This window comes from Mustela nigripes, chromosome 9, assembly GCF_022355385.1.
Source record: "Mustela nigripes isolate SB6536 chromosome 9, MUSNIG.SB6536, whole genome shotgun sequence".
NCBI classification, from domain to species: Eukaryota; Metazoa; Chordata; class Mammalia; order Carnivora; family Mustelidae; genus Mustela; species Mustela nigripes.
Window position 1 is genome coordinate 6,048,045 of NC_081565.1, and position 23,592 is coordinate 6,071,636.

Below are 23,592 nucleotides of genomic sequence, written 5' to 3' on the forward strand. Positions count from 1 at the left end.
AGCTGGTGGTATGTGTGTCCTCTGTCACCTTCAGGTATCATCTGCGAAAAGGTGGGTGCACTTGGATAAGGTCTTCCAGTGTCCTTGGCCTGTCCTTCGAAGCTGCATGGGACCTCCACTATGCACCCCTGCTTCCTGGGTCATTTGCCTAGGCCCCAAGAGTGTCCCACACCTTCTGCATGCCCAGACATAAGAGACTTAATTCCAGCATCTGCCTGCCACCCACAGTTCAGCCAGCCCAGGAATCCATGGTCACCCTCCCTGCCCCCAACCATAGGGCCGAGGGGACACTCTCTGCCCAGACAGGGAAGGTATCTGCCCAGAGTCACACAGCAGGGTTTCTCCCAAACGCCTAGGTGCTCACTGGGGTCCAGGGCAGGCCTCTGTCCTCCTATCCGACTCCCTACCCATGGGGCTCTGCTGGATGTTGGATTCATTCGTGAGAAGGCTCAGACAGGAGGGCATCTGGCTTTGGCATGGTGGCTGGTCTGAGCTGGGCCCAGGGCAGGCCTCATGAGGGCTGCAGGCCAGAGCAGGGCCCCAGAAGGCCATCCACTCAATTGCTTAGCTGACCTTATCTGCCTTCCCTCAAACTTTTTGGGGCTTAAAGTTTTTTTCTTGTTTTTTGTTTTTTTTTTTTTTATTTCTTAAAGAAAAACGCTTTTCGGTTTTAATACACAAAATAAATGTAGTCCTTGGTGGGCTCCTTCTCCATCTCTGGCCCAACCCCTCCAAAGGTCATGGGCCAAGGTCTCCCACGGCTGTAGACAAAGGGCTCCCAGCATCTCAGCAATCTCAGCAGCCTCTTGGGCCCAGCAGTCTGGACTGGAGAGAGGGGCCAGGAGAGCCCAATCAGCCTGCCCTGGAGACAGCGGACAGGAGAAGGCCACTTTCATGTCTGCCGTCTTGGCTGCTGTTAGACCAGGGAGGCAGCGGGGTCCTGGGGGGTCGGTCATCAGTTCACCGTGGGCACCTGGCTGTGGTGCAGGCTGAACTCCTTGGCCTTGAGACGGAGGCTGGCGATACTGTTGGCCATGTTGACTCCTTGGGTCGCAGGGCCTGGGCCTCCAGGGCTGTAGGGTGGCACCGTGCTAGGGGGGACAGAAGGCACAAGTACATGTGGCTCTGACCACTTCCGGCTGCCAGGCCTGGACCCCAGCCTGTGGTCCTTCTGCCTCGCCTCCTTCCTTGCCTCTCCTGGGAAGCCTTCCCCCCAGGGGCCGGGCATGGCTGGGGTTGTAGGCTCTGGGGAGGAGTCAGAAACAAGCACAGACCCCACCGGACACGGAGCAGCCTCCCTGGGTCCTGCTCACCCTCAGTGCCCCCCCCCCACCCCCCCGGCAGGGCCAGGCGCACAGCGGGATGGGGGAGGAGGGAACACACACCTGTTCAGAAGGATGCCTCTGGGTGGGTCTCCCTAGGTAAGGACAGGGCGGGAGAGCTGGCCACCATGGGCATCATAGGGATTCTGACCCCACGGGCCCACCTGCTGGATCTTGCCTCGCACAAGACCAGGGCCCCAGCAGAGCGCCTCACACAAGCACTCGTGTGCACACGTCCTCACAATCATGCGACTCTCGCACACACACCTACACTCATGAGCACACACACACTGGCCCACGCACTACTCCGCAGACCCGGGCTTCAGCAGCGCCTGGGCACCGATCATAACTTGTGCCAATCCTGGGAGGGGGCGGGGACTCCTAGGGCTCCGCCCCCTCCTGGCCGGACGGGGGTTCCTGCTCTCACCTGTAGGGGGACGAGGCTGTCCAGGAAAGATAATCGGGACTCAGGGCGGTGGGCCGGGGAGCCACGGGCTGCTCGATGGCGGCCTCCTGGCTGTAGGACTTGAGCAGGGAGGCGGAGCGGTTGGCCAGCATGGCCCTCTCGTTTCGGCGGAACTTGGCCCGGCGGTTCTGAAACCAGACCTGGGGGGCAGGGGAGGGGGGTTGAACCGCGTGCAGCAGGCGGCAAAGGGGACCCACGTCCTTTTGGATGCAGTGCGTGCCCGCTCTGTCACCAGCTGTGGGCTGGCAGCTTCCCCTGTCTGGGCCTCGGTTTCCTCATCTGTAAGACGGGAATGACTCTACCGCGGAGTACGTGAGCGTGGGACAAAGGGCGAGGGAACGCACGGAGGAACGAGGGCACGAGCACTTCGCTGCTACAAGGTTTTAACTGGAGAGGGGCGTGCTGAGCACTGGGCCCAGAGCTGGCACAGAGCGGCCCTTAACACTTTAACGCGACTTTTTTATTTATCAAAACCTTTCACACCAGGCACTGCTCTAAGTAAGCGCTTGGCAAATCTGTTAACTCCTTTAATTCTCCTAAGAACCCTATAAAAGAGACCCACGTGGTCCTCACTTTCCAGGAAGGCACCTTGAACGCAGAGAGGTTAAGTAACCTGCTCAAGGCCACACCGCTGGTAAGGGGCAGGGCTTGGATTTGAACTTGAGTCCTCCCAGCCTCGGATGGACTCCCCTCCACAGAGGCTCCGGAGCCCCGAGGGAGAGGTGGCTGCGTGCTCCCATGGCGGGCTCCCTGTCCCCCGCCAGGTGCGCACTGCTCACCTGCACACGCGCCTCGCTGAGGTTGACGCGCCGGGCCAGCTCCTCGCGCACGAAGGCGTCGGGGTAGTGCGTGCGCTCGAACACGCGCTCCAGAGCCTGCAGCTGGCTGCTGTTGAACGTGGTGCGGTTCCGCCGCTGCTTCTTCTTCCGCTTGGCGGCACTCCCGCGCCCCGGGCTGGGACATTCACCTGCGGAGGGGCCAAGGGTCAGCAGGTGGGTGGGTGGCCCACCCAGGGGGTCACGACTCGGGTATTAGCTTGGCACTTTGCACTGTGTGCTCTCCTCGCGTCTCCCCCACTGCCGGATGGACGGTCCGGCCCCGAGAGCAGGAGCAGATCCCTGGAGTTCACACCTTCCTTTATCCAGACATATTAACTGAGAAGCTACTGTGTGGTAGGGGCTGTGCCGGGTATTGGAAAGAGCTGGAGCAGACAGGGAGGTGGCCCCAGAATAAGAGGCCCAGTGATGTGGGACCAAGGGAACACCAGGGTGCAGGAGGATACTCAGCTCTGGCCAGCTATGGGGAGACAATCAGGGAAGGCTCCTCAGAGGAGGTGGTGCTTGAAATGGGTTTTGATGGATGTACAGGAATTTCCCAATCAGATCAGAGGGAGGGAGAAAAGGCATTAGAGGCAATGCACAAGAGGTGGGAATGACCAGGGGGTGAACAGCCATTATGGCCACATTTCCATTTTATTGAGGGGCGGAACTGGACTTGACTGTTTTCCCACAAGGGCCCAGTTCATTGTCCCCTCCTCCAGGGAGCCCTCCTGACCACCCGAGATCCCCTGCTACACTCAACCCCCCAACACACACACACCACCACCAAACTCAGCACTTCCTTGTGCCTCTGATTTTATTAAAAATGTATATTTTAATAACCAAGTAATGTCACTGCTTGTCACAGTAACAGATTCAGATACCAGAGAAGGGTCAGCAGTAAAACAAAACACTCCCCTCTCCCCAGCTCCACCCCCCACGCTTTAAGAGATGACAAATGTACATTTTAAAAAATTTACAAGCATGAGATCATGCTGAACACCCCGGTGCTTCAACTTGCCCGTTCCTCGATAATATTCCAGACACCATTCTGCCTTGGCACAGCAAACATAACCCTCCTTCTGTGGATTGCTCCCCCCACACTCTATCTTCTCTCATGTTCCCTCCTTCCTCCTGGCGGAACTTATTTTTTATTTTTATTTTTTAAGATTTTATTTATTTATCCAAGAGTGGGAGAGGGAGAGAAAGAGAAAGAGAAAAAGAGAGAGAGAGAGATCACTAGCACGGGGGAGAGTCAGAGGGAGAAGCAGACTCCTGGCTGAGCAGGGGCCCCGACTCGGGATTCGATCCGGGGACCCTGGGATCATGAGCTGAGCTGAAGGCAGACGCTTAACCGACTGAGCCACCCAGGCGCCCAGGAACTTATTTTTTTAAAGCAGCTTTTTTTTCCTTCCAGCAGGGATCCCTCCATGTAGTGCACAGAAATCATCCACACTCCCCAAGCACTGGGCTGGAGGACTGCTATGGTTTATCCCCCTGGAGCCCTATTGACAGGCACCTGGCGCATTTCCAGTCTTTTGCCACTAAAAGAATGCCACGACGAAGAACCACATGCAGACATGATTTTCTATTTTTTGCCAGCGCATGTTTGGGACAGATTCCTAGAAGTGCGATTGCTGGGCCAGTGAGAAAAATGCTAGAGGTGGCCGGAGTCCCCCATAAGGCTTCCCACCAGCGGTGTACGGGAAGGCCTGTTTTGCTCAGTTTGGACCACGGAACATACTGTCAACCTTTTGGAGTTAAGTCCACATCTTGTATTTTTGCTTTCCCAGTTACACGTTCCCTTAACATGCACAATGCTGGGTATTCGCTCTCCCAAGCTTCTAGAACATTCCAGGCCCACGATGAATATCACTCAATCCCTGTTTTCAAAGATGCTCCCACATTAGCAGGATTTATTGACTCTCGAGCAACCAACGGATTGGATTTGAGGATGAAGCTTTCCATGAGACTGGGGGATACTGATTGTGGGAGGCGAAGGTGGTCCTGCACAGGGCAGTGCCTGGGAAAAGGTGACCGGACAGCTGGGTTCGGATGGCTAGTTCTCAGTGGAGGACAATCTTGCCTCTAGGGGACACCTGACAGTGTCTGGAGACATTTCTTTTTTCTTTCTTGGGAGGTGCTACGGGGGTTGAACGGGTAGAGGCTTGGGTCGCTGATACACAGGGCAAGGACACGCCTGCCCACCAAAGAATTATCTCGTTCACCGTGCTCATGGCACTGGTCTAGCAGGACGTTCAGGACGGTTGCAAACGCAGGAGTCACATGTGGGGGCGGGGGCGGTGGTGGCCAGGAACACGAGTGGCCCCAAGGGAGCCACCTCGTCCCCTGGCCGGGCTCCAGCCTTCTCTCCTCACCCCTCTCCTCCAAGAAAAGGCGAAGATGGATGAGAATGTCTGGTGCCTGCGAATGTCTCTCTGCCCCACATCCCTGTCCCCTGGAGCGGCAAGAAAGCTAAACCAAAGACAACAAGGGCCCACGAGCTGAAAACTGGGTGGCAATCAATAGCCCGAAAGCAGGACGGAAGTTTCTGGAACACCAGCCATCCCAGACACGATTTCCGCCCCCCTCCAGGCAACGCTGTTTGGGCACACACCCAACGCAGGAGGCATTTCAGCCAAAAAAGGAGACTTTTTCGAGAAGTTTCTGAGCAATTCAAAACGGAGGGTGTTTAAATGAAGACCATTTTGCAGCCTTGGCCCCGCCAATTGGGCGCCGGAAGAAACTCGGCTCTTTCACCAGTTAAACTGTGTGGTTACTTGGAGCCGAAACGCTCACGCGAAGGCATTTAGCGCCGGGCCCCCCGACAACCCCAGCTGGTCTCCTCGTGGGTCTGGGGTCCGCTGTCTCCGGGGTCACATCAAGGCAGCACCAGGGCTGGGACAAGGCTCGGCAAAAGCTGGTTCGGCCCACGAGTGGTGCCAAGCGTCGCCCCTGCTGCTACCCACCGAATCTCTGCCCCCGCCCTAGGAGGTGTTACCCCACTGCACACACGGGGAAACTGAGGCCAAGGCTGTCCCTCTGGGTTGGAATTCCTGCTGGTCAGAAGGCTCCGCCAGCCCCAGCAGTGGGGGGGTCTCCTCCCTCGCCCACCTTGCTCCTAGGGAAGGTGACACAGGGGTCTGTCGCCATCTCAGTCCTGGCTCTAGGAGGCAGGGTCACGGCACCTCACTGGTGTGGGGATGCCCCTGGATCTCCAGCCTGGCCTGGCGGGCGGGGAGGGGCGGGGGAAGACATAAGTATGTCTGTCCATCCGTCCATCGGCACCGCTTTGTTCCAAAGGAAGAGCTCCCCTCTGGGAGCTGGGAGGGACAATGGCTTGCCCGAGGTCCCATGAAGGTCCTACGAGGAGCAGAGTTTAACTCAGTGCAGTGCCCAGAGCAGAGGATTTGCTCCATAAACGGTCACTGTCCTTAGCATTGTTGTTTCTGTGCAAGCGGCTCCATGCCCGAGGTCAAGGGTGTTTCTCCCCAGGCCCTTTGGTCCCAGCTGCAGGCAGAGGCTGAGAAGCCGCTGAGGTTGAGGACACCTCAAACAGTATCCTGCAGGCGACCCAGGACTCGAACCCACAGGCTGGCCTCTGCTTCCCAGCAGATGTGCTGGATATTTGTGACCTGAAGCTCCCGCGTCCCCTTCTGAGACGCCTATCGAGGCAGGCGTGTGTGTCCCCCAGGGAGGGGGCTCCGCGCGGGGACGTCCAAGCACTTGGAAAAGAAAGAAATACTCACTAAGCCTCCAGCCAGCGATTGCTGGGGCCCCGGCTCTTTCCAAGTCAGGCTGTGCCCCAAATCTCCTTTTGTTCAGTAAAAGTCCCACTTTTCTCCGGGGTTCAAAATTAAGCCCAAACCCGCCTGTGTTTACACAGGCTGCCCTGATGCCATGGCCATTGCCATTACAGGGCTGGATTGGGGGAGAGAGAGAGACACGTCTTCGGAAAGGGGTGGGGGGGAGGCCTGCTATGCTCTCTCTCCCTTAAAACCAAATTACTTCGTCCCCGATTACATTACGATACAAAAAAAAAAAATGACTTGTGCACAGTTTTCTGCCATTAAATTATTTCATACGTACCATTTATTTGGCTGAATGCGGGCCAAAGACATTTAAAAACCCTGCTCTCAGCCAACTGATCGAGCGTTCCTGGCTCCTCTCCCCTGCACCCAGGGTTTTTCTTATTCCGTGTAATTTAAGGGTCTAAACAGTCTGGAGGGAATTAACTGCAAATTCTTCCTAAGACAAATAAACCCTGCCTCTTCGTTCTGCCTTTCTCAAGCTGTTGAGAGACGCTCTCTGTTTGTTTTTGCTTCAAAAAGTCAGTTTGCGCCTGACCCCGGGGCCGTGGCGAGCTCCAACCCAAATAAATAACTTTTATTAATTAGCATTTATTCTGACCAAATAAGCAGCCCCTCTCCCCCCTTCCAATGTGATCTCTGCCAACACGTTCACAAAAATAAACAGCGGGTCCCCAGGACCTTGATGTGGATTTAACAAATTAACACCGGGGCCTTCGTCAGAGGAGCTGGGAGCGGCAGAAATATTTACAGCCAGGGAAGTCTGAGGAAGGAAGTGGAGGTGGAGGGCCCGGAGGGGCCTGCAAAGGCTTTGGCCCCCACTCCCAGGTCTCCTGGAAGAGATGAGGGTTCCTTGGAAGGACCCCTGGTTCTCCTTTGTCGGGCTCCAGCAGAAATGCTGCAAACTGCCCTGAGCTGCCACGGAGCGCCACTAGGAGGCGCTGAGGGTAATCGCGTGCCTCCTTGAGGGAGAAGGGAAAGGCCAGACTGCCCAGTGGTTAAGGAGGAAGGACCCCCACCCCCACCCCCGCTCCCCCGCTGCCCCGCTACCCCCACCCCCGCCCGCGCCCCCGGCCCCAGGCATCTAACTGAAAAATGGGAACAGCAAGGAACTCCTCATTAACCCTACACGGGGGCTCTTGGCCTGATTTTACAGATAAGGAAACTGAGGCTCCCAGGGTTAAGGAACATGCCAAAGCCGTATCTGACTAAGAAAGGCCGGTGCTAGGGCGCCTGGGTGGCTCAGTGGGTGAAAGCCTCTGCCTTCGGCTCAGGTCATGATCTCAGGGTCCTGGGATCGAGCCCCGCATCGGGCTCTCTGCTCAGCGGGGAGCCTGCTTCCTCCTCTCTCTCTCTGCCCACTTATGATATCTGTCTAATAATAAATAAAACTTAAAAAAAAAAAAAAAAGGCCGGTGCTGGGATTTGAACCTGCAGGTGGGCACAGAGTCCAGGCTCCTAGCCCCGCTTGGTGTGGGGCAGCCGTTCCTCCTGTAGGGGTATTTCTGAGGGTCTCTCCAGGGGCTTAGGGTCGATGATACACCCAGGAGGAGGGGGCCTGAAGTCCGCAGAGGTGTTTCCGGAGCTGGGTGGGGTGCACGTGCTGGAGCTCCCCGGCACACAAGCTAGGGCCTGGAGTAGCATGCAGGAGGGAAAGGCGTGCAGCCTGTGAGCTCTTCCAGGGCAGGGCCAGGGTCAGGCACGGCCCTGAGTCAGGCCAGCAACGTTAGAAGGAAGAAAGGAAGGAGTGACAGGAGGAAGGAGGAGAGGCATGTCCCTGGAGCCCTTCCCGAGGCGGCCAGCCCCACTCCAGCCAGGCTCCCAAGCGAGGGATGCAAGAGGTGGTTTCATGTCCAGCCAAGCTGGCCTTGGTCCCGGGCACTGAGCGACCAGGCCTAAGGCACCAAGGAGGGGCTCAGGTCCTCTGGGGAGATCACACAGGCAGACTTCCGAGCATCACCTCCCTGGAGGCCCCGCACAGTCTCAAGAGGGGAAGCCAGGGCTGTCTCTGATCTAGAGAGAAGACAGGGAGAAGCCCAGAGAGGGGCCAGGACCTGCCCAGGGGCACACAGCAAAGAAAGCCCACCCTCCTGGCCCGTTCTTTTTTGGATACATCCCTGGTAGCCAGTTGCCAGAGAAGGGAAAGAGGAGGTAGCCCCAGCCCCCAGCCCAGCCCTGGACATGGTGAACACAACAGAAGGTTGGAGCCTTTCTCTAGAAGGCCTTTCTGGCTCTACCCACCGGATGGGCCCAGTCCTCGGGAGGGCTCGGGGCTGCCGTCCTGGGTGTGCGGCCTCTTTAAGGTCGGTACTCACACTGGACATACACACCTCTCACTTGTGGACCCCTGTGCAAACCGCTCCTGGGCTCGCGGCCCCTCCTCTCTCCTTCCCTGACTCACCTCATGTCTCAGCAGAATGTCACCTCCTTCAGGAAGCCATCCCAGACCCCCTGTTGTAGCTGTGTCACACTGTAAATGTGGGGTCATGGGTGCAACAGGGCCTGGAACTTACTATTTTTTTTTGTCCCTCTGGAACTCATCACAGGGCCTGGCTTAAGGTAAAACTTCACAAATATTTTTTGGGTGTTGAGTAAATGAATGAGTGAACAGTCTGGGACTCTCGTGCCCAGACTCCTCTCCCTGCCCCAGGCCAGTGACCAGTGACAAGGGGGCCAAAGCAGGCTTGGGCTTACCATGGAGTCTGGAGGAGACTGGGGGAGGCTCCCAAAGATCCCCTAGAAACCTCAGCAGAGTCCTAGAGGTACAGCTGCCATGCATCTAGGTCTCTCTGGGGTCTGGAGACAGCTGCCATGCATCTAGGTCTCTCTGGGGTCTGGAGCCTGTCCCTTCTATGCAAAAAGGCCACGGTGTGCTGCGTACCCTTCCTGAGGATGACCGGACCCCCTCAGAAAACCCAGTGGAAAGGCCTGGACACCAACGGGATCTGCCTATCCAGACAATGTGAGCTCCTACCCACCTCAGGGCCTTTGCCCAAGCTGTTCCCCCTACTTGGGGCACTGCACCATTTCTGCCTGACACAGGCTTATGTAATTTTTAGTCAGAACTTAAATTCCCTGCCCTGAGAAGTGTTCCCAGCCCCCAGGCCAGGTCAGATCTCCTCCTAATAGGCCCCTGGGCCCTCTCCCTCACCCACACATCTCTAAGGAGGTCGTTTTTTCTTTTGGGTTATCTACTGTGTGCTTGTCTCTTGCATTTAACTCAGCTCTAGGAAGGCAGGGACTGGGTTTGCCTTGTCACCTCTGTATCCCCAGGACTGGGCAGGAAGTTTGGTTTCAGAAATATTTCTGAATGGGTGACTAGATAAATGAAGGAATGCCTCATTCCAGAAAACAATGCGAGGTCCCAATACCCAAAGCCAGTTTGCCTTCCCCTCCGAAAGGCCAGACATTGGTTACTTAGATGTGACACTCAAAGGATGCACAATTAAAGAAAGCAAGATGACGCGGACTTCATCAAAATTCAAACTATGGTCAACACCATCAAGGAAGTGAAAAGAATCACATGTTCCGTAAGGGGTTTGTATTTAGAAAATCTTAAGAACGCTTAAGCTCAACAATAAAAAGACAAACCATCCAATTAAAACTGAGCAAAGAATCGGGGCATCCCGGGTGGCTCAGTCAGTTAAGCGTCTGACTCTTGATTTCGGCTCAGATCACGATCTCAAGGACGTGGGATCGGGCTCCTCGTTGGGCTCCGCATTCAGCCCCGGAGTCTGCTCCAGATTCTCTCCCTCTCCCTCTGCCCCTTCCCTAGCTTGTGCACTTTCTCTCTCTCGAACAAGTAAAATAAATTAAAAAAAAAAAATGAGCAAAGGACCTGAATAGACATTTTTCCAAATAAATAAATGGCCCACGGGCATGCAAAAAGATGTTCACCGTTAGTCATCAGGAAAATGCAAATAGAAACCACAATGAGACACCACTTCACACCCAAGAGATGGCTCACATCGAAAGACAGATAACAAGTGTGGGCAAGTGTTTGGAGAAATGGGAACCTTCCTGCACCACTGGTGGGAATGAAAGATGGTGTAGCCACTTGGAAAAAGAATCTGACAGATCTTCGAAATGGTAAACAGAGTGACAATCTGACCTAGCAATTCCACTCATAGGTATATCCCAAGAGGAGTGAGACACACAAAAGCTTGCATACGAATGACCGTTACTCATAACAGCCCAAACTTGGAAAAAACCCAAATGTCCATCAGTTGATGAATGGGTTAACCAACCGTGGTCTGTCCACACAAGGGAATGCTTTTTGACTGTAAAAAGGAATTAAGTACTGATTCATGCTACGACACGGACGAACCCTTAAAAACATTACTTATGTTTAAAAATATTATGCTGAGTAGTGGACGAAGCCTGTGCCATCCATGAAAGGCTGCATAATGGATGATTCTAATTTTAAGAAATGTCCGGGGCGCCTGGGTGGCTCCGTCGGTTAAACGTCTGCCTTTGGCTCAGGTCATGAACCCCAGGGGGGGCTGGAATCGAGTCCCAGTTTGGGCTCACTGCTCGGCGGGGAGCCTGCTTCTCCCTTCCCTCTCCCTCTGCCTGCCGCTCTGCCTACTTGTGATCACTCTCTCTCTCTCTCTCTGTCAAATAAATAAATAAAACCTCAAAAAAAAAAAAATAAAGTAAACCTACAGAGAGATCAGTGGTTGCTAAGGCCTGGGGGGGGGGGGGGGGAAGAGGATGACTAGGGGGCACAGGGGTTTGGGGGGGGCTGATGGAGAGGCTCTAAAATCCCGGTGATGGTTGCATAATCGAATATATTAAAAATCACTGAAGTGCACACTTCAAATGGTATGTGAATTATATCTCAATAAATTGTTCTGGAAAAAGCGGGGGGAGCAGAGAGAGCCTCTGGAATCGGCAGAGAATGGCAAGGAAAGGAGCCCCCCTGAGCTGGGGTGAGGGGACTCTGGGAGAAGCCTTTGAAAAACGGGGTCATTGGGCCCAATGGGGGGAGCAGAGACAAAGCTACTGGGCAGAGAATATCTGTGTCCTATTCTCAGGCAGAGAAAAGGGCCATGAGGCCAAGGCCAGTTCAAAGGCTCTGGGTTTCTGGAACCTCCCCTCATGCCTCCCCCAAGGCTTCTGGGTTCCAGGGCCTGACTACCTCTGGCTTCAGCAGCCCAAGAGCCCACGTGTTCAAATTTCCAGGCTCCTCTGGCCACATCTGCGTCGGCCAGGCTTCTCCACTCCCCAGACCCCGAAACCACCTCCAGAAAGTGGGGGCACCTGGCTAAAGTGGGGCTCCAGGGGGTACTGGGGCCGGGGAGTCATTCAGGAGGGAAAAGAGCAGCCCTCGGCTCAGAATTGGGTCTGAGAAGGAGGTTAGCCTCTGTCCGTCTGGTTTGAATCTAAGGTTGGTGGCCAAATGCCAAATTTATTGTAAGACCTACGTTTTAATAAGGAGTTGGTATTTGGAGGAAAGCTGCCCTCGTTAACCATTTCCAGGCCAGGGCGAAGTCGCCGCTCGGGGGCCCAGCGTGGGGTTTTGCCTCCCAGTGAAGAGCCCGAGGACCCCTCGAGGCCTGGAGTCAGCACCTGCTGGGAGTCAGGGTGGGCGCTCGTGGCTAGGAAGCGAGATGTTCTCACTCCCCGTAGCTTGGTTCTGCAGCCAACCTGCCGAGGCTCTGGGGTTCAAGCCCGTGACTTTTGTCTTCTCAAGGACTCAGACCCGAGGCGACCTTACAGCCCCTGATTTTTGCTGATTGGGAAAGAGGCACGGGGTTGGGGGTGGGCACTGACCCGGCCAAGGGCTCCCAGCAAGGCGGTGGGACCCCGAGTTCTACCCAGGAAGTCCCACCCTGACAATACACGCTTGCCTCCTCTCTGCTCCCTCTGGGCCGGGGTTGGGGTTGGGGTTGGGGTGGGGGACTTAGGAGCTGAGCCCTGACCCAGCAATTGGGCATGCCTGGGGGCAGTGGGGGACAGGCAACCAGCAGCCCACTCAGAGAGCAAATGACTGCCTCCCCCTCCCCCTCGGGTCCTCAGTTCCACCATCTGTACAAGGGGCGACAACAGTGACTATTCCTCCCCGTCAGAGTGACCCAGAGAGGACAGAACCGTCCGGGGCTTTCCTGAGAACGAGCTAAGCACGGTGGGGCTCTACCCAGACAACCGTTCTCCGGACTAGTGTTCTTCCCAGCCCAAACCCCGGTCCTGGCTCACTGGTCCTTCCCCTCTTTCGCCGGTGAACCCCTTGTGGAATCTGAGGAATTCTGTGGGCTCTTCCCCCAGAAAAACACAGGTGCACACACAATTTCACGTGAAACTCGGGGTGATTCATAGACTCGCTGAATCCTGTCCACGGACCCCGCCCTGCACAGTCAGCTTCATGGAAAGTCAGGTTTCTTCGGCTCCAGAAGAACCTGTCCCTCTGGGGGTCCCCAGGGGCCCCATGCCCACAGCCAGCAGCCAAGGCTGAGGCCAAGGCTATGGGCCCCTCCTCAGGGGCTCATGGAACCCTGGCTTTGGGACCACACTGCGCTCCCTGACAGGCTGACCTTTAAAGTGTCGCTGGAGGGTTTTTATGTCGCCTCGCTGGAAAATGTGTTTGAGGCTCGGCTCCGAGGAGCTCCCAGGGCCTTCTGGAGTGGTCAAGCTGTCTCCTCACCACAGCTGGGCCTGTGGGTGAGGACAGAGGACTCCTCTCTGGCCTTTTCCTTACCTTTCTTCTCTCTCTCTCTCTCTCTCTCTTTTCTTTTTTTTTTCCCCTATTTGGCTTCCATTTACTCAGCTTTATTACATGCCTGGCACTGGGTTAGAAGGTCCTGCCTTCTGAAATGGGGAAGGCACCGTCGTCATTAAGCCTTGTTCTCAGTGGGGGACAGTGGGGGACAGTGAGGTTCAGAGAGGTGAAGTAACTGACCCAGGTCACACAGCCAGGCTGTCTGTCCCCAAAGCCACCGTTGGTTTCTGGAGGAAAGCGGCTCTGGTTAACCATTTCTAGACGGGGTTGAAGTTGCTAAGGGCCCAGGTGGCTTTTCTCTCCTGCTGTAGAGCCCCGAGGGCCTCCTGGATTCTGATTGGAACAAAGCTGATCCCTCTGCCCACACTTGCTCCCCCTCACGGGCCCTGGTGCCCTCCAGGCTGACGATCTCCTGCCGTGTGTCAGCCTGTCTGTACCCCAGCACCCACCGGTCCCACCAGCAGTGGGCACACTCAGAACCCGGGCCCAGAGCCATCTGCAACAACACTAGCATGTTCCTGCTCACGCCAACTCTGACTCTAGAAAGTTCTCTGCTATGGTGAGCCGTAACCCATCTCCCTGTGGGTCCCCCCACCCCGTTGTCTGGGGGCTCTTCTCCAGAAGTGCTGCTGTCACTGGAAGGCAGTTCTTCCGATGCCTCTTTTACGCATGACTCTGGGAACCCGCCGGTCCCTCTCATCTCCCCTGGGGTGCCCGGTGGTGGGACCAGCACCAGATCTTCCTAATTTCTCACAGGAGTGTCCACTGGCAGTTTGCCTCAGAACTTCTGGGAAGCTTATTAAAAATGGACGTTCCCATGGGGCGCTTGGGTGGCTCAGTGCGTTAAGCCTCTGCCTTCGGCTCAGGTCATGATCTCAGGCTCCGGGGATTGAGCCCCACATTGGGCTCTTTGCTCAGCAAGGGAGCCTGCTTCCCTCTCTGCCTGCTGCTCTGCCTACTTGTGATCTCTCTGTCAAATAAATAAATAAAAATCTTAAAAAAAAAAAAAAAAAAAGGACATTCCCAGGGGCGTCGGGGTTTCTGGGCGGCTCCGACGGTTAAACATCTGCCTTCAGCTCAGGGTCCTGGGATCGAGCCCTGAGTCAGTTTCCCTGCTCAGTGGGGAGTCTGCTTGTCCCTCTCCCTCTGCCCCTACCCCCTGCTCAAATAAATAAATAAAATCTTTAAAAAGAAAGGAAGGAAGGAAGGAAGGACGGACAGACAGACATTCTCATCCCATCCCGTGGGATTCCAATCCAGGAGTGAGCTTCAGGACAGCAAAGCAGGAATGACACCGCTGGACAGGAAAAATACCGATTCCTGCTTTAGCTCTGCCCTGTTCCACGTGGTAGCAGCTACTCTAAATTTGCACTGATTCGAAGGGTGACCTATAAATCCCATTCCTCGGTCCGCCTAGCCACATTTCAAGGGTTTAGTAGCCACACGTGGCTAGTGGCTCCTACACAGGACAGCACAGACAGGGATTAGTCACCATTACAGAAAGTCATATCAGATGGAGCTGCTCTAGATTTCCGGGTTTTCTTCTCTCTCTCTTTTTTAAAGAAAGGTTTTATTTATTTATTTGACACAGAGTTAGAAGACAAGCAGAGGGAGCCATAAGCAGAGGGAGAGGGAGAAGCAGGCTCCCCATTGAGCGGGACTCAATCCCCAGGACCTGAGCTGAAGGCAGCCATTTAACTGGCTGAGCGGCCCAGGCATCCATTCGTCTCCTTTTTTTAATGGAGAGGGAACAATCACAATAAGGACCAGCATTAAAGGACATCTGAGAAGAGAAAAATCATCCCTCAATCCTGCCATGTCGACATATCTGTTTAATTTTTATTTTGTGGACTTTTTAGCCCATGTCCACACCTATCCAGCTTGCTCGTGAGTCCACTTAGGGTGTGCATGAAAATAATTTTATTTTTTTGGATGGGACATTGATGTAAAGGGCAGGATTTTAAGATCAGACATACCTGGGGACAGCATGTATGGTTGGACAGGTTGTGCACTGCACAACTCCAAGGGCACCATCCCCACAGATTGTACTGTAGCTGGTGCCCCCTCTAGTTATGCAGTGAGCAACCCTTTAGACTATACCTGCTTTCCGGAAATAGCTGCATTTAATTTCTGGCTTCACGTTGCACCAGCTACATGAGCCCCGTGGACAAGCAGCTTCACCTCTCTGAGTCTGGTTTCCTCAACTATAAATGGGGACAGCAGTACCTAAAGTGCTTAGGCAATGCCTGGCATCTAGGAAGCACTTGAGTCACTTTGCTATTATGCTGGTGACTATTACGACCTTACGATTTTTAAAAATATTGTATTTATTTTATTTGATAAATTATTATTGTATTTATTTTATTTTATTTGATACTGAGATGGAGTGAGAATACAAGCAGGGCGGGGGGTGGGGCAGAGGGAGAAGCAGGCTCCCCGTTGAGCAGGGAGACTGATGTGGGGCTCCATCCCAGGACTCCAGGATCAGCACCTGAGCCGAAGGCAGACAGTTCACCGAATGAGCCACCCAGGCGTCCCTCTACCTCACATTTTCATGGGGGCAGATTCAGTGAGATAGAACAGGTAAAGTGCCCTTTGCTGGCAGTGGCACAGCCCAGGGCTGAGCTTGTTGCCTGATACTCGCTTGATCTCCTCCCACAGGATCCATCCATCTGTGCCTCACGTCACCTAGTGGGGACACCAAAACCACTTAGCTCTTCATTCCCCTCTTGTGGGACATTTAGGTTCTTTACAGTTTTTCTCTGTTGTAAATGATGTGGAAATGGCTCATCTCTTTGTCCTTCCCCTGGATTTCCAAACCCCGCCTACTTCAGGGGAAGTTCTCACAGCCGGAGCCTCTTCTCTGTCAGGACCTTCTAGCTCTTTCTGGCCACCTAGTCAACCAGAACAGGCTCCCCACACAACTGGGAAGGCCAATTCTCTCAGCACACTGGCTAAGAGCCAGACTTTGGAATCAGCCTGCCTGGGTTCAATTCCCAGCTTCACTGCTGTGTGACCCCGAGTAAGTTACAACCTTTCTGTGCTTCAGTTTCCCATCTAGCAAATAGAGAAAATAATATATCCCTCACAGAGCTGGGGTGAGGACTAAGTGAGTTAATGTATATAAAATTCTTTTTTTTTTAAGATTTTATTTATTTATTTGACAGAGAGAAGTCACAAGTAGGTGGAGAGGCAGGCAGAGAGAGAGAGGAGGAAGCAGGCTCCCCGCTGAGCAGAGAGCCCGATGTGGGGCTCGATCCCAGAACCCTGGGATCATGACCTGAGCCGAAGGCAGAGGCTTTAACCCACTGACCCACCCAGGCGCCCCATGTATAAAATTCTTAAAACAGTGCCTGCGGCCTCGTTAAGTGCTATATCATGTTAGCCATTAGTGTGTTTATTTGGAGTCAGGTGGGTCTAGGTTTGAGTCCCAGACTTGCATGTAGTATCTGTGCAACCTTTTGGCAAGTTGCTTAACCTCTCTGAACCTCTCTGAACCTCATGTTTGTATCTGTGGCATGGAGACTTTGGTTACTGAGAGGCACACTCTCAATAGTTGTAAGAAACCTTTTCCCCAGAACCAGTGCACACACATGCTCACCGCACCCCCCCCCCCCAGAACAGGGGCTGCCGTGAAGCTGTCCCAGGAGCCTGTCCTTCATGGATGCTTCCAGAGAAGCTGGGCTGGATCCAGCAGGAAGCCCAGCCAGTCACTGACTGAACTTGTCTCTTTAGTCTCAGCACCTGGCACACAGTAGGTGCTCAATAAATACTGAAAGAAAAAATATATGACCAGCTGAAGGCATGAGTGCATGAATGTATGAATGGAATTTGGGTCCGAGGGGAGGTAATCCCAATTCTGTGCCCACCCAAATACGTGGAAGACTTTTATGCACTACAGACTGGGATACGTATTACAAGATTCCCCACTTTCCTGACCCTACTATATCTGTAGAAACTTAATTTATTTATGTTTCCCTAAATTTAGGGGCGGAGCATGATTCAGAGAAATCCCTTTTCCAAAGGGAAAGGCTTCCACCTAGCTTTGCCCGCACTCAAGGTCAAAGGAACAGGAGCATCATTCTTAGGGGAGGTGGGTAGTGGGGGGGCTGCAGCCACGTTTGTCTGCCCTGGACTGGAGGGGCAGGCAGCTGGTTATCCCGATGTCCTCTCCAATGGGGTGCAGCACCCTCCCTTCCTAAAATCTGGGGACCACTTTGTTCCTTGAGCCTCCAAATGCAAAGGAGATTTGATCCAGAGCCCAAAGTTTGACGTCCGGAGTCCAACAGCCTGGGTTGGCATCCCACCTCCCAGCTGTGACCTTGAGCTCATCTGGGCCCCGGTTTCTTCATGAGCCATGGGATGTGTTCCAACAGGATGAGGGAGCAGCCCCTGCAGCACTGGCCAATGGCCAGAGCTTTGGCCCTCTAGGTGTCACCCCCCCCCCACACACACACGTCATCCAGAGCCCCTGGAGATGGTGCAGTAGTCCCCACCCCACAGACACCTAAAGGGGATCGCCTTTCAGGGTTCATGTGTATGGAGCTGACTCTCCCTTCCCCTACTCAGCATCTCAGCTCCCCACTTCCAGAACAAGGAAGCCTGCAAAGCCAAGAACATCCACTCTTTCCACAGATCTTCAAAGGTTTTCTATGAAGCACTCTTCCCACAAGTCGGGGAAGGATTGCAAACCAAGCAGACCACCCAAAACCCCAAGGCCCTGGGTGAGGCCGCCTCTTCTGCAGCGGGAATGGGCTGACTCAGAGGGACACCGCCACCGTGTTCCGAGCTTCCTCTCTGCTCTCAGTGTGGCCTCCGTCTTCCCACCCCCACCCCCCATCTTCCTCAACCCTGCTGCTGGGAGGGGTCCTCTCCTGCTGGGAGCGTTCGGTGCCAGGGCGCTCCTGGGAGCCTGGAAGCCAGTGCGGTGTGGGTGTGACCCACAGCTCCGCTCCCTTGCTCACCAAAGGACCCCAGCGGAGGCCGGCGGAGCAGGGGGTAGGGGATGGGAGGGGGGTAAGGAGGTGGTCCGGAAGAGCAGGGCACCCCAAGCTGCCCCAGAGGTGGGGGAGGGGCAAGGGCCTGACTCACAGCCTCGGCTGAAGACCACCCTGTGGTTGACGCAGACTGGGTGCCAAGCTGCTCCGGGCCTCAAAGAAATCTTTGTGTTTACCCGGTGGGTGAAAAAGCCCCCTGGCGAATCCACGCGTTTACAAGTCGCCAACCCTTACATTTCCTTCGCCCCATTTCCTGCTCCCCTCCCCCCTACTCTGGCATTTCTCAGTATGGCCCAAACTCCTCATCTTAGGGGAAGCTCTGACTCAGAACTTTAAAAAATCTTACACACCAACTTAAGAAAACAAACTTGGGGGTGGGGGCGGGAAGAGTCCCCGGTCCTTGCGGAGTGGGGGGTGGGGACTGGGCTTTCCGAGAAGCCATCATTCCCTCCTGGGGATCGGGCCAGCGGGCTGGGCGGACCCCACCCAGGGAAGCCCTGCGTCCCCGGGGGTCGCTTCCCCCTCTCCCCCGGCGGGGCGCGTCGCCGCTCGGCTGCCGGGTGGGGCCCGGGGTCGCCGGTGCGCACCCGCGGGTCGCGGGTCGACCCGAAAGTAAGGCGGGGGGGTGCCCGGCCCGGCGCGCCAGCCGCCGCCCGCCCCGCCGGGCCATGTGCGCGCCAGCCCGTGCGTGCGAGCGCGCCGCGCCGGTGGCGGCCAGAGCGGCGCCGCGGCACATCTGGTTCCAGGCGAGCCCCTGGCGCCTGCCTCGCCGCAGACCCGCGGCCCAGACACACAGACGTTAATAGATCGGCGCGCCCAGGCCCGCGCGGCCCGCGCCCGCCGCCGCCAAGCTGCTCAGTGGGAGTGCGAGGCGGCCGCCCGCGCGGGAGGGGTGGGCGCGGGGCGCGCGGGGGCCGGGGCGCGGCGCCCGCCCGCCCCCTCCCCTTGTAGCCGCCCCTCCGCGCTCCGGCTCCCACACCCCCCTCCCACCTCCGCCCCCGCAGCCTCCGCTAGGTCGCGACTTGGAACCACCACTGCCTTTGCCCGTCCCGGGAAGCCAAGTTCACGGAAATCCCCCCCACACCCCCTTCTCAGTTGGCAACAAGCACTGCCCGCTGGCCGGGCGCGCACCGCGAGCCAAGCGCTGGGCTGGGCGCTGCGAGGGTGCAGCGCATCTCCGCGCCCGATGGCCCTAGGAGACGAGGCGCTGCTGCCATCGCCCGCCCGTATCACAGTCGGGGAGACTGAGGCTGGAGCGGTCACTCGCCCCACGTCACCCAGCGAGAAGGCAACAGGGCTGGCCTTCAACTGGGCGGTTGGACTCCATCCATCATTCCCCCCACCCCCAGGCAGATCCGCACCGGGTTTTGCCCCCTCCTCAACTCCTAACGCACACACTCGGAGCCCAAAGTCACCTAAAATCGGTGGCAACACAGGCCCTTACCCGGGGCGCGCCCTCTCCCCAGACCCCGCCCTCCTCCCTAGAGAACCTTTCCTCAGCTGCGCCCCAGATCCTTTCGTTGAGGTCCTCCGACCCACGCACCTGGAGGCCGTGAGGCTTCTGGGGACTCCCCAGCAATGTGGGTGGATTCTTTCTCCTGGCAAGGTTCCAAAACAGCCTCTCATTCAGAATTTGCCCCGGGAACGGAAGGGTGCACTCCAGGCCCACTCTTGCTCTGGGAACCATGGGAACCGCTCTGCTTTGGAACCTCCTTTCTTTTTTTCTTTCTTTTTTTTTTTTTAATTATTCAAGGGTATATGGCACGACATACTTTTGCTTTTTTTTAAAAAAATATTTAATTTATTTATTTGACAGAGATCACAAGTAGGCAGAGAGGCAGGCAGAGGGAGAGGGGGAAGCAGGCTCCTTGCTGAGCAGAGAGCCCAAGACCCAGGGATCATGACCTGAGCCAAAGGCAGAGGTTTTAACCCACTACCACCCAGGCACCCCTACTTTTGCTTTTGAAAGGAAGTTATGATCTTTAGAAACTGTCCGGATTCTGGATTAAAGGCTCTCCATCTGAGTGGGCTAAAGCGGGTCATGGGTTTCTCTCGGACTTTATACATGCAGACATACATACCATACACACACACTATGCCTTTAGCCTCTAGGGGTAAGCATGTGTGCTTGCAAATTGCAAGTAATTTGCTGGCTCCAGGTTAGATTTTAGCATCCCCTGCCCCTCGGAGGAGACTTTATAAGAAAACGGACCCACATCAAAGTACCACACTTGCCCTTAAATGAGGAGACTAGTTTTTGTTTGTTTGTTTGTTTTTTCTGAGCTGCTCACACCACGGAGGAGTTCCGTTCAGAGCTTTCCTGTTAATACCCTCTGAATTCACTTGGGGGGCTTGTTAACCTGGGGCATCAGAAATTCTGGGTTGTAGAACAAAACCACTTTAAAAAAAGTTCCCAGGCTGAAGGTAATGGGCTCTGTAATGGCTTTGGTGAATGTCCCGGCGTTGGAAGCCTGTCTGTTTTAATTTTCCAGCCAAGTCTCATGTTAAAAGTTCTGGGCTGGGGGGGCTCCCCATCCCCCACCCCACGCCTCGCCACCCAGAATGCGGGGCCAGGAGAAGAGCAGAGTGGTGCAGGAAGGGGGAGGTGCCAGCAAACTGGAGGCTCCTAACCCAGCTCCCAGCCCCTACTTCGCCCTCCTGTGGTGAGACACCCCCCCACCCCACCCCCCCCATCCCCTGGTAAGTCATGCTGAGTGGGCCTGGGAGCCGGTGAAGGTCAGGCCACTGGCCAGGACAAACCAACACTGCTTCCAGGTGTAAAAACCAAACCATCAAAGCAAACTGGCCAAGTAGAGCCTGAGCAAGTGACTGTGGACTTGGAGGGAAGCCGGTTCTACCAAGCATCTGTCATTTCAGCGTCTTGTCTCTCCACCAAGGTGGTTTCTCCTGCTACGAGAACTGGTGGCAGGTTCTGGTCACTGAACTCTGTCCCCTTGCCTTTCCTTCCATCGGTGGCCTCCCTTCCCTCCTCCTTAGCCAGAAACCTGTGGATGGGAGGCCGTTTACAGGTGCCCCGTCCATAGTCCAGGATGGGAGGTGGAGGTGGGAGTTCCAGAACTTTCAGGCCCTGGGACTCTGTGAGGCTCTAGCCCCAAGCAAGCCCAGTCATCATTCTGTGCAGTGTTGAAATCCTCCCCGGGGTGCCGGGTAACCCCAAAGATTGAGTGCCCTGCACCTAGCCCTCTCTGTGTGGCCTGGTTGCATGGCCCATTCCTTCTGTATGGTGAGTCCCTTTCATCTGGAAGCTGCAGACATGCAGAGGGCTGGGGGGGAGGCTGGTGAGGGGAGCACCAATGACCCCCACCCACCCACGACCCCAGCCAGAGGCTTGGTCCAGCCACAAGGCTTTTGCTTGACTACAAGAGCCATGCCTGGACACCATACTAGTTATCATGATTCTGGAAGGAGCTCCCCCAGCGGCCCTCCATCGAGACCCCTATGTGCCGGCTACTTTACACACAGGACATTGCAGAGTCCTCACGCCTGCCACCCCAGGAAACAGATCCCCATCACTGACCCATCATGCAGATGAAGAAACAGGATCGGAGAGGACTATTAACTTGTTTAAAGTCACACAGCCTCTTCATGGAGGATGAATCAGGGACTCACCCCCAGCCCCACCCCATGCACAAGACTTCAGCACCAGAGCTTCTAACCACTGAACCACACTGCCTCCTGGTGGGACAGCATCCATGTTCCTGCTGAGCATGGGTGAGTGTGTGCATCCCTCCTCGCCCAGGCAGCAGCCCGCAGAGACGTCACAAGGGGCTTTGGGGAGCACGCAGACCAGGGCTGACTCTTCTGTTCGATCATCGGCTACTAGCTGCCTGGAACACTGTGTTAAGAGAGAGTCTGAGGAACCCTGGGTGATTAGCCTTGTTGGCCGCGGGCTCAGGAAGGGGGTATTTTGACAAGAAAGTGTTTGTCAATTCTGAGCCTGGCTCCAGTGTCCTGATTTTATAAATGCAGGAGACGGGAGCCCAGAAAGGAGGCACGACTTGCTCAAGGGCCTGGGAGAGTTCTGAACAAAGGCAGAGAGGGGACATGGTCCCCTCTCAAGGGCGGGAGGACCTTGCACTCCTCTCGGGGCACTTTCCATTTCAAGAGCAGGGCTGCAAAGGGCCACCATCCCGCTGCCCCTTAGCCCCTGACACGTTCTTTTGGGAAGTTTCACGTAGGTCACAGAAGTCCGTTGGGAGAGAGAGATGTTCAGTTCTGCCTCTTTAAGGAAATGAACGAGCAGCAATCTGGCATGACCAGGAAGCAAACCCTTGTCCGGGGCCTCAGTGGAAGCAAGAGAAACCATCCTACCTCCTTTGAATTTATATTAAGGACAATGTTCCACCTCTCACACAGGAATTTCACACTGCTGTGTCATGACAGCAAGGCAAGTTTTGCTCTGAGAGAATCACTATTTTTAAGATACTACTATGACAAAGTTCTTTTAAAAACTAAGTTAGAAACAACCTGATTTTTTTTTTTAAATGGGCCAAAGACCTTAACAGACACCTCATCACAGAAAAGATACAGACAGCAAATAAACATGGGAGAAGATGCTCAACGTTATGTGCTGTTAGAAATTGCAAGTTAAGGGCGCCTGGGTGGCTCAGTGGGTTAAAGCCTCTGCCTTTGGCTCGGGTCATGATCCCAGGGTCCTGGGATCAAGCCCCGCATCACATTGCATCTGCATCGGGCTCTCTGCTCAGCAGGGAGCCTAGCTTCCCTTCCTCTCTCTCTGCCTGCCTCTCTGCCTACTTGTGATCTCTGTCTGTCAAATAAATAAATAAAATCTTAAAAAAAAAAAAAAAAAGAAATTGCAAGTTAAAAGAACAAGGAGACACCAGCACACACTTACTAGAATGGACAAAAGCCAGGACACTGACGACCCCAGATGCTGGCAAGGATGCAGAGCAACGGGAAACTTGTTCAGGGCTGGGGAGCCTGCAGAACCAGACAAGCGCTTTGGAAGAGTTTGTCAGTTTCCCTATGAAACGAACCCGATTCTGAGCATAGGAGCCTGGAGTCAGGCTTCTTGGTATTTACCCAGAGGAGCTGAAAACGTATGTTCACACCAAAAGCTACATGTGGATGTTTATAGAAGCTTTACTCATAATTGCCCAAACTGGGAAGCAACCAAGATGTCCTCCAGGATGTGAGCAGATAAACCACGGTCCAGCCAGACAACAGAATAGCACTCAGTGTTAAAAGAAATGAGCCCTTGGGGTGCCCCGGGGGTTCAGCCAGCTAAGTGTCTGACTCTTGATTTTGGTTCAGGTCATGGTCTCAGGGTCCTGAGATAAGAGGCCCAAGTCGGGCTCCACACTCAGCAGCCAGTTTGCTTGACCTTCTCTTTCTCCCTCTCCCCCTCCCCCTGCTTGTGCTCTCGCCCTGAGAAGAAGAAGAAGAAGAAGAAGAAGAAGAAGAAGAAGAAGAAGAAGAAG

The 23,592-nt window shown here is 55.0% G+C and overlaps 1 protein-coding gene across 1 annotated transcript in view; it reads right to left on the reverse strand.

Moving 5' to 3' along the window:
- Positions 1-644: 644 nt before the first annotated feature.
- PRRX2 (paired related homeobox 2) overlaps positions 645-23,592 on the reverse strand; it is a 42,283-nt gene continuing 19,335 nt past the window's right edge. Inside the window, exons 2-4 of the mRNA XM_059412180.1 lie at positions 2,568-2,755; positions 1,750-1,928; positions 645-1,091 (exon numbers count right to left, since the gene is read on the reverse strand). Of these exons, the coding sequence (XP_059268163.1) occupies positions 956-1,091; positions 1,750-1,928; positions 2,568-2,755 (503 nt within the window). The 3' untranslated portion in view covers positions 645-955. The remainder of the gene's footprint in view (positions 1,092-1,749; positions 1,929-2,567; positions 2,756-23,592) is intronic.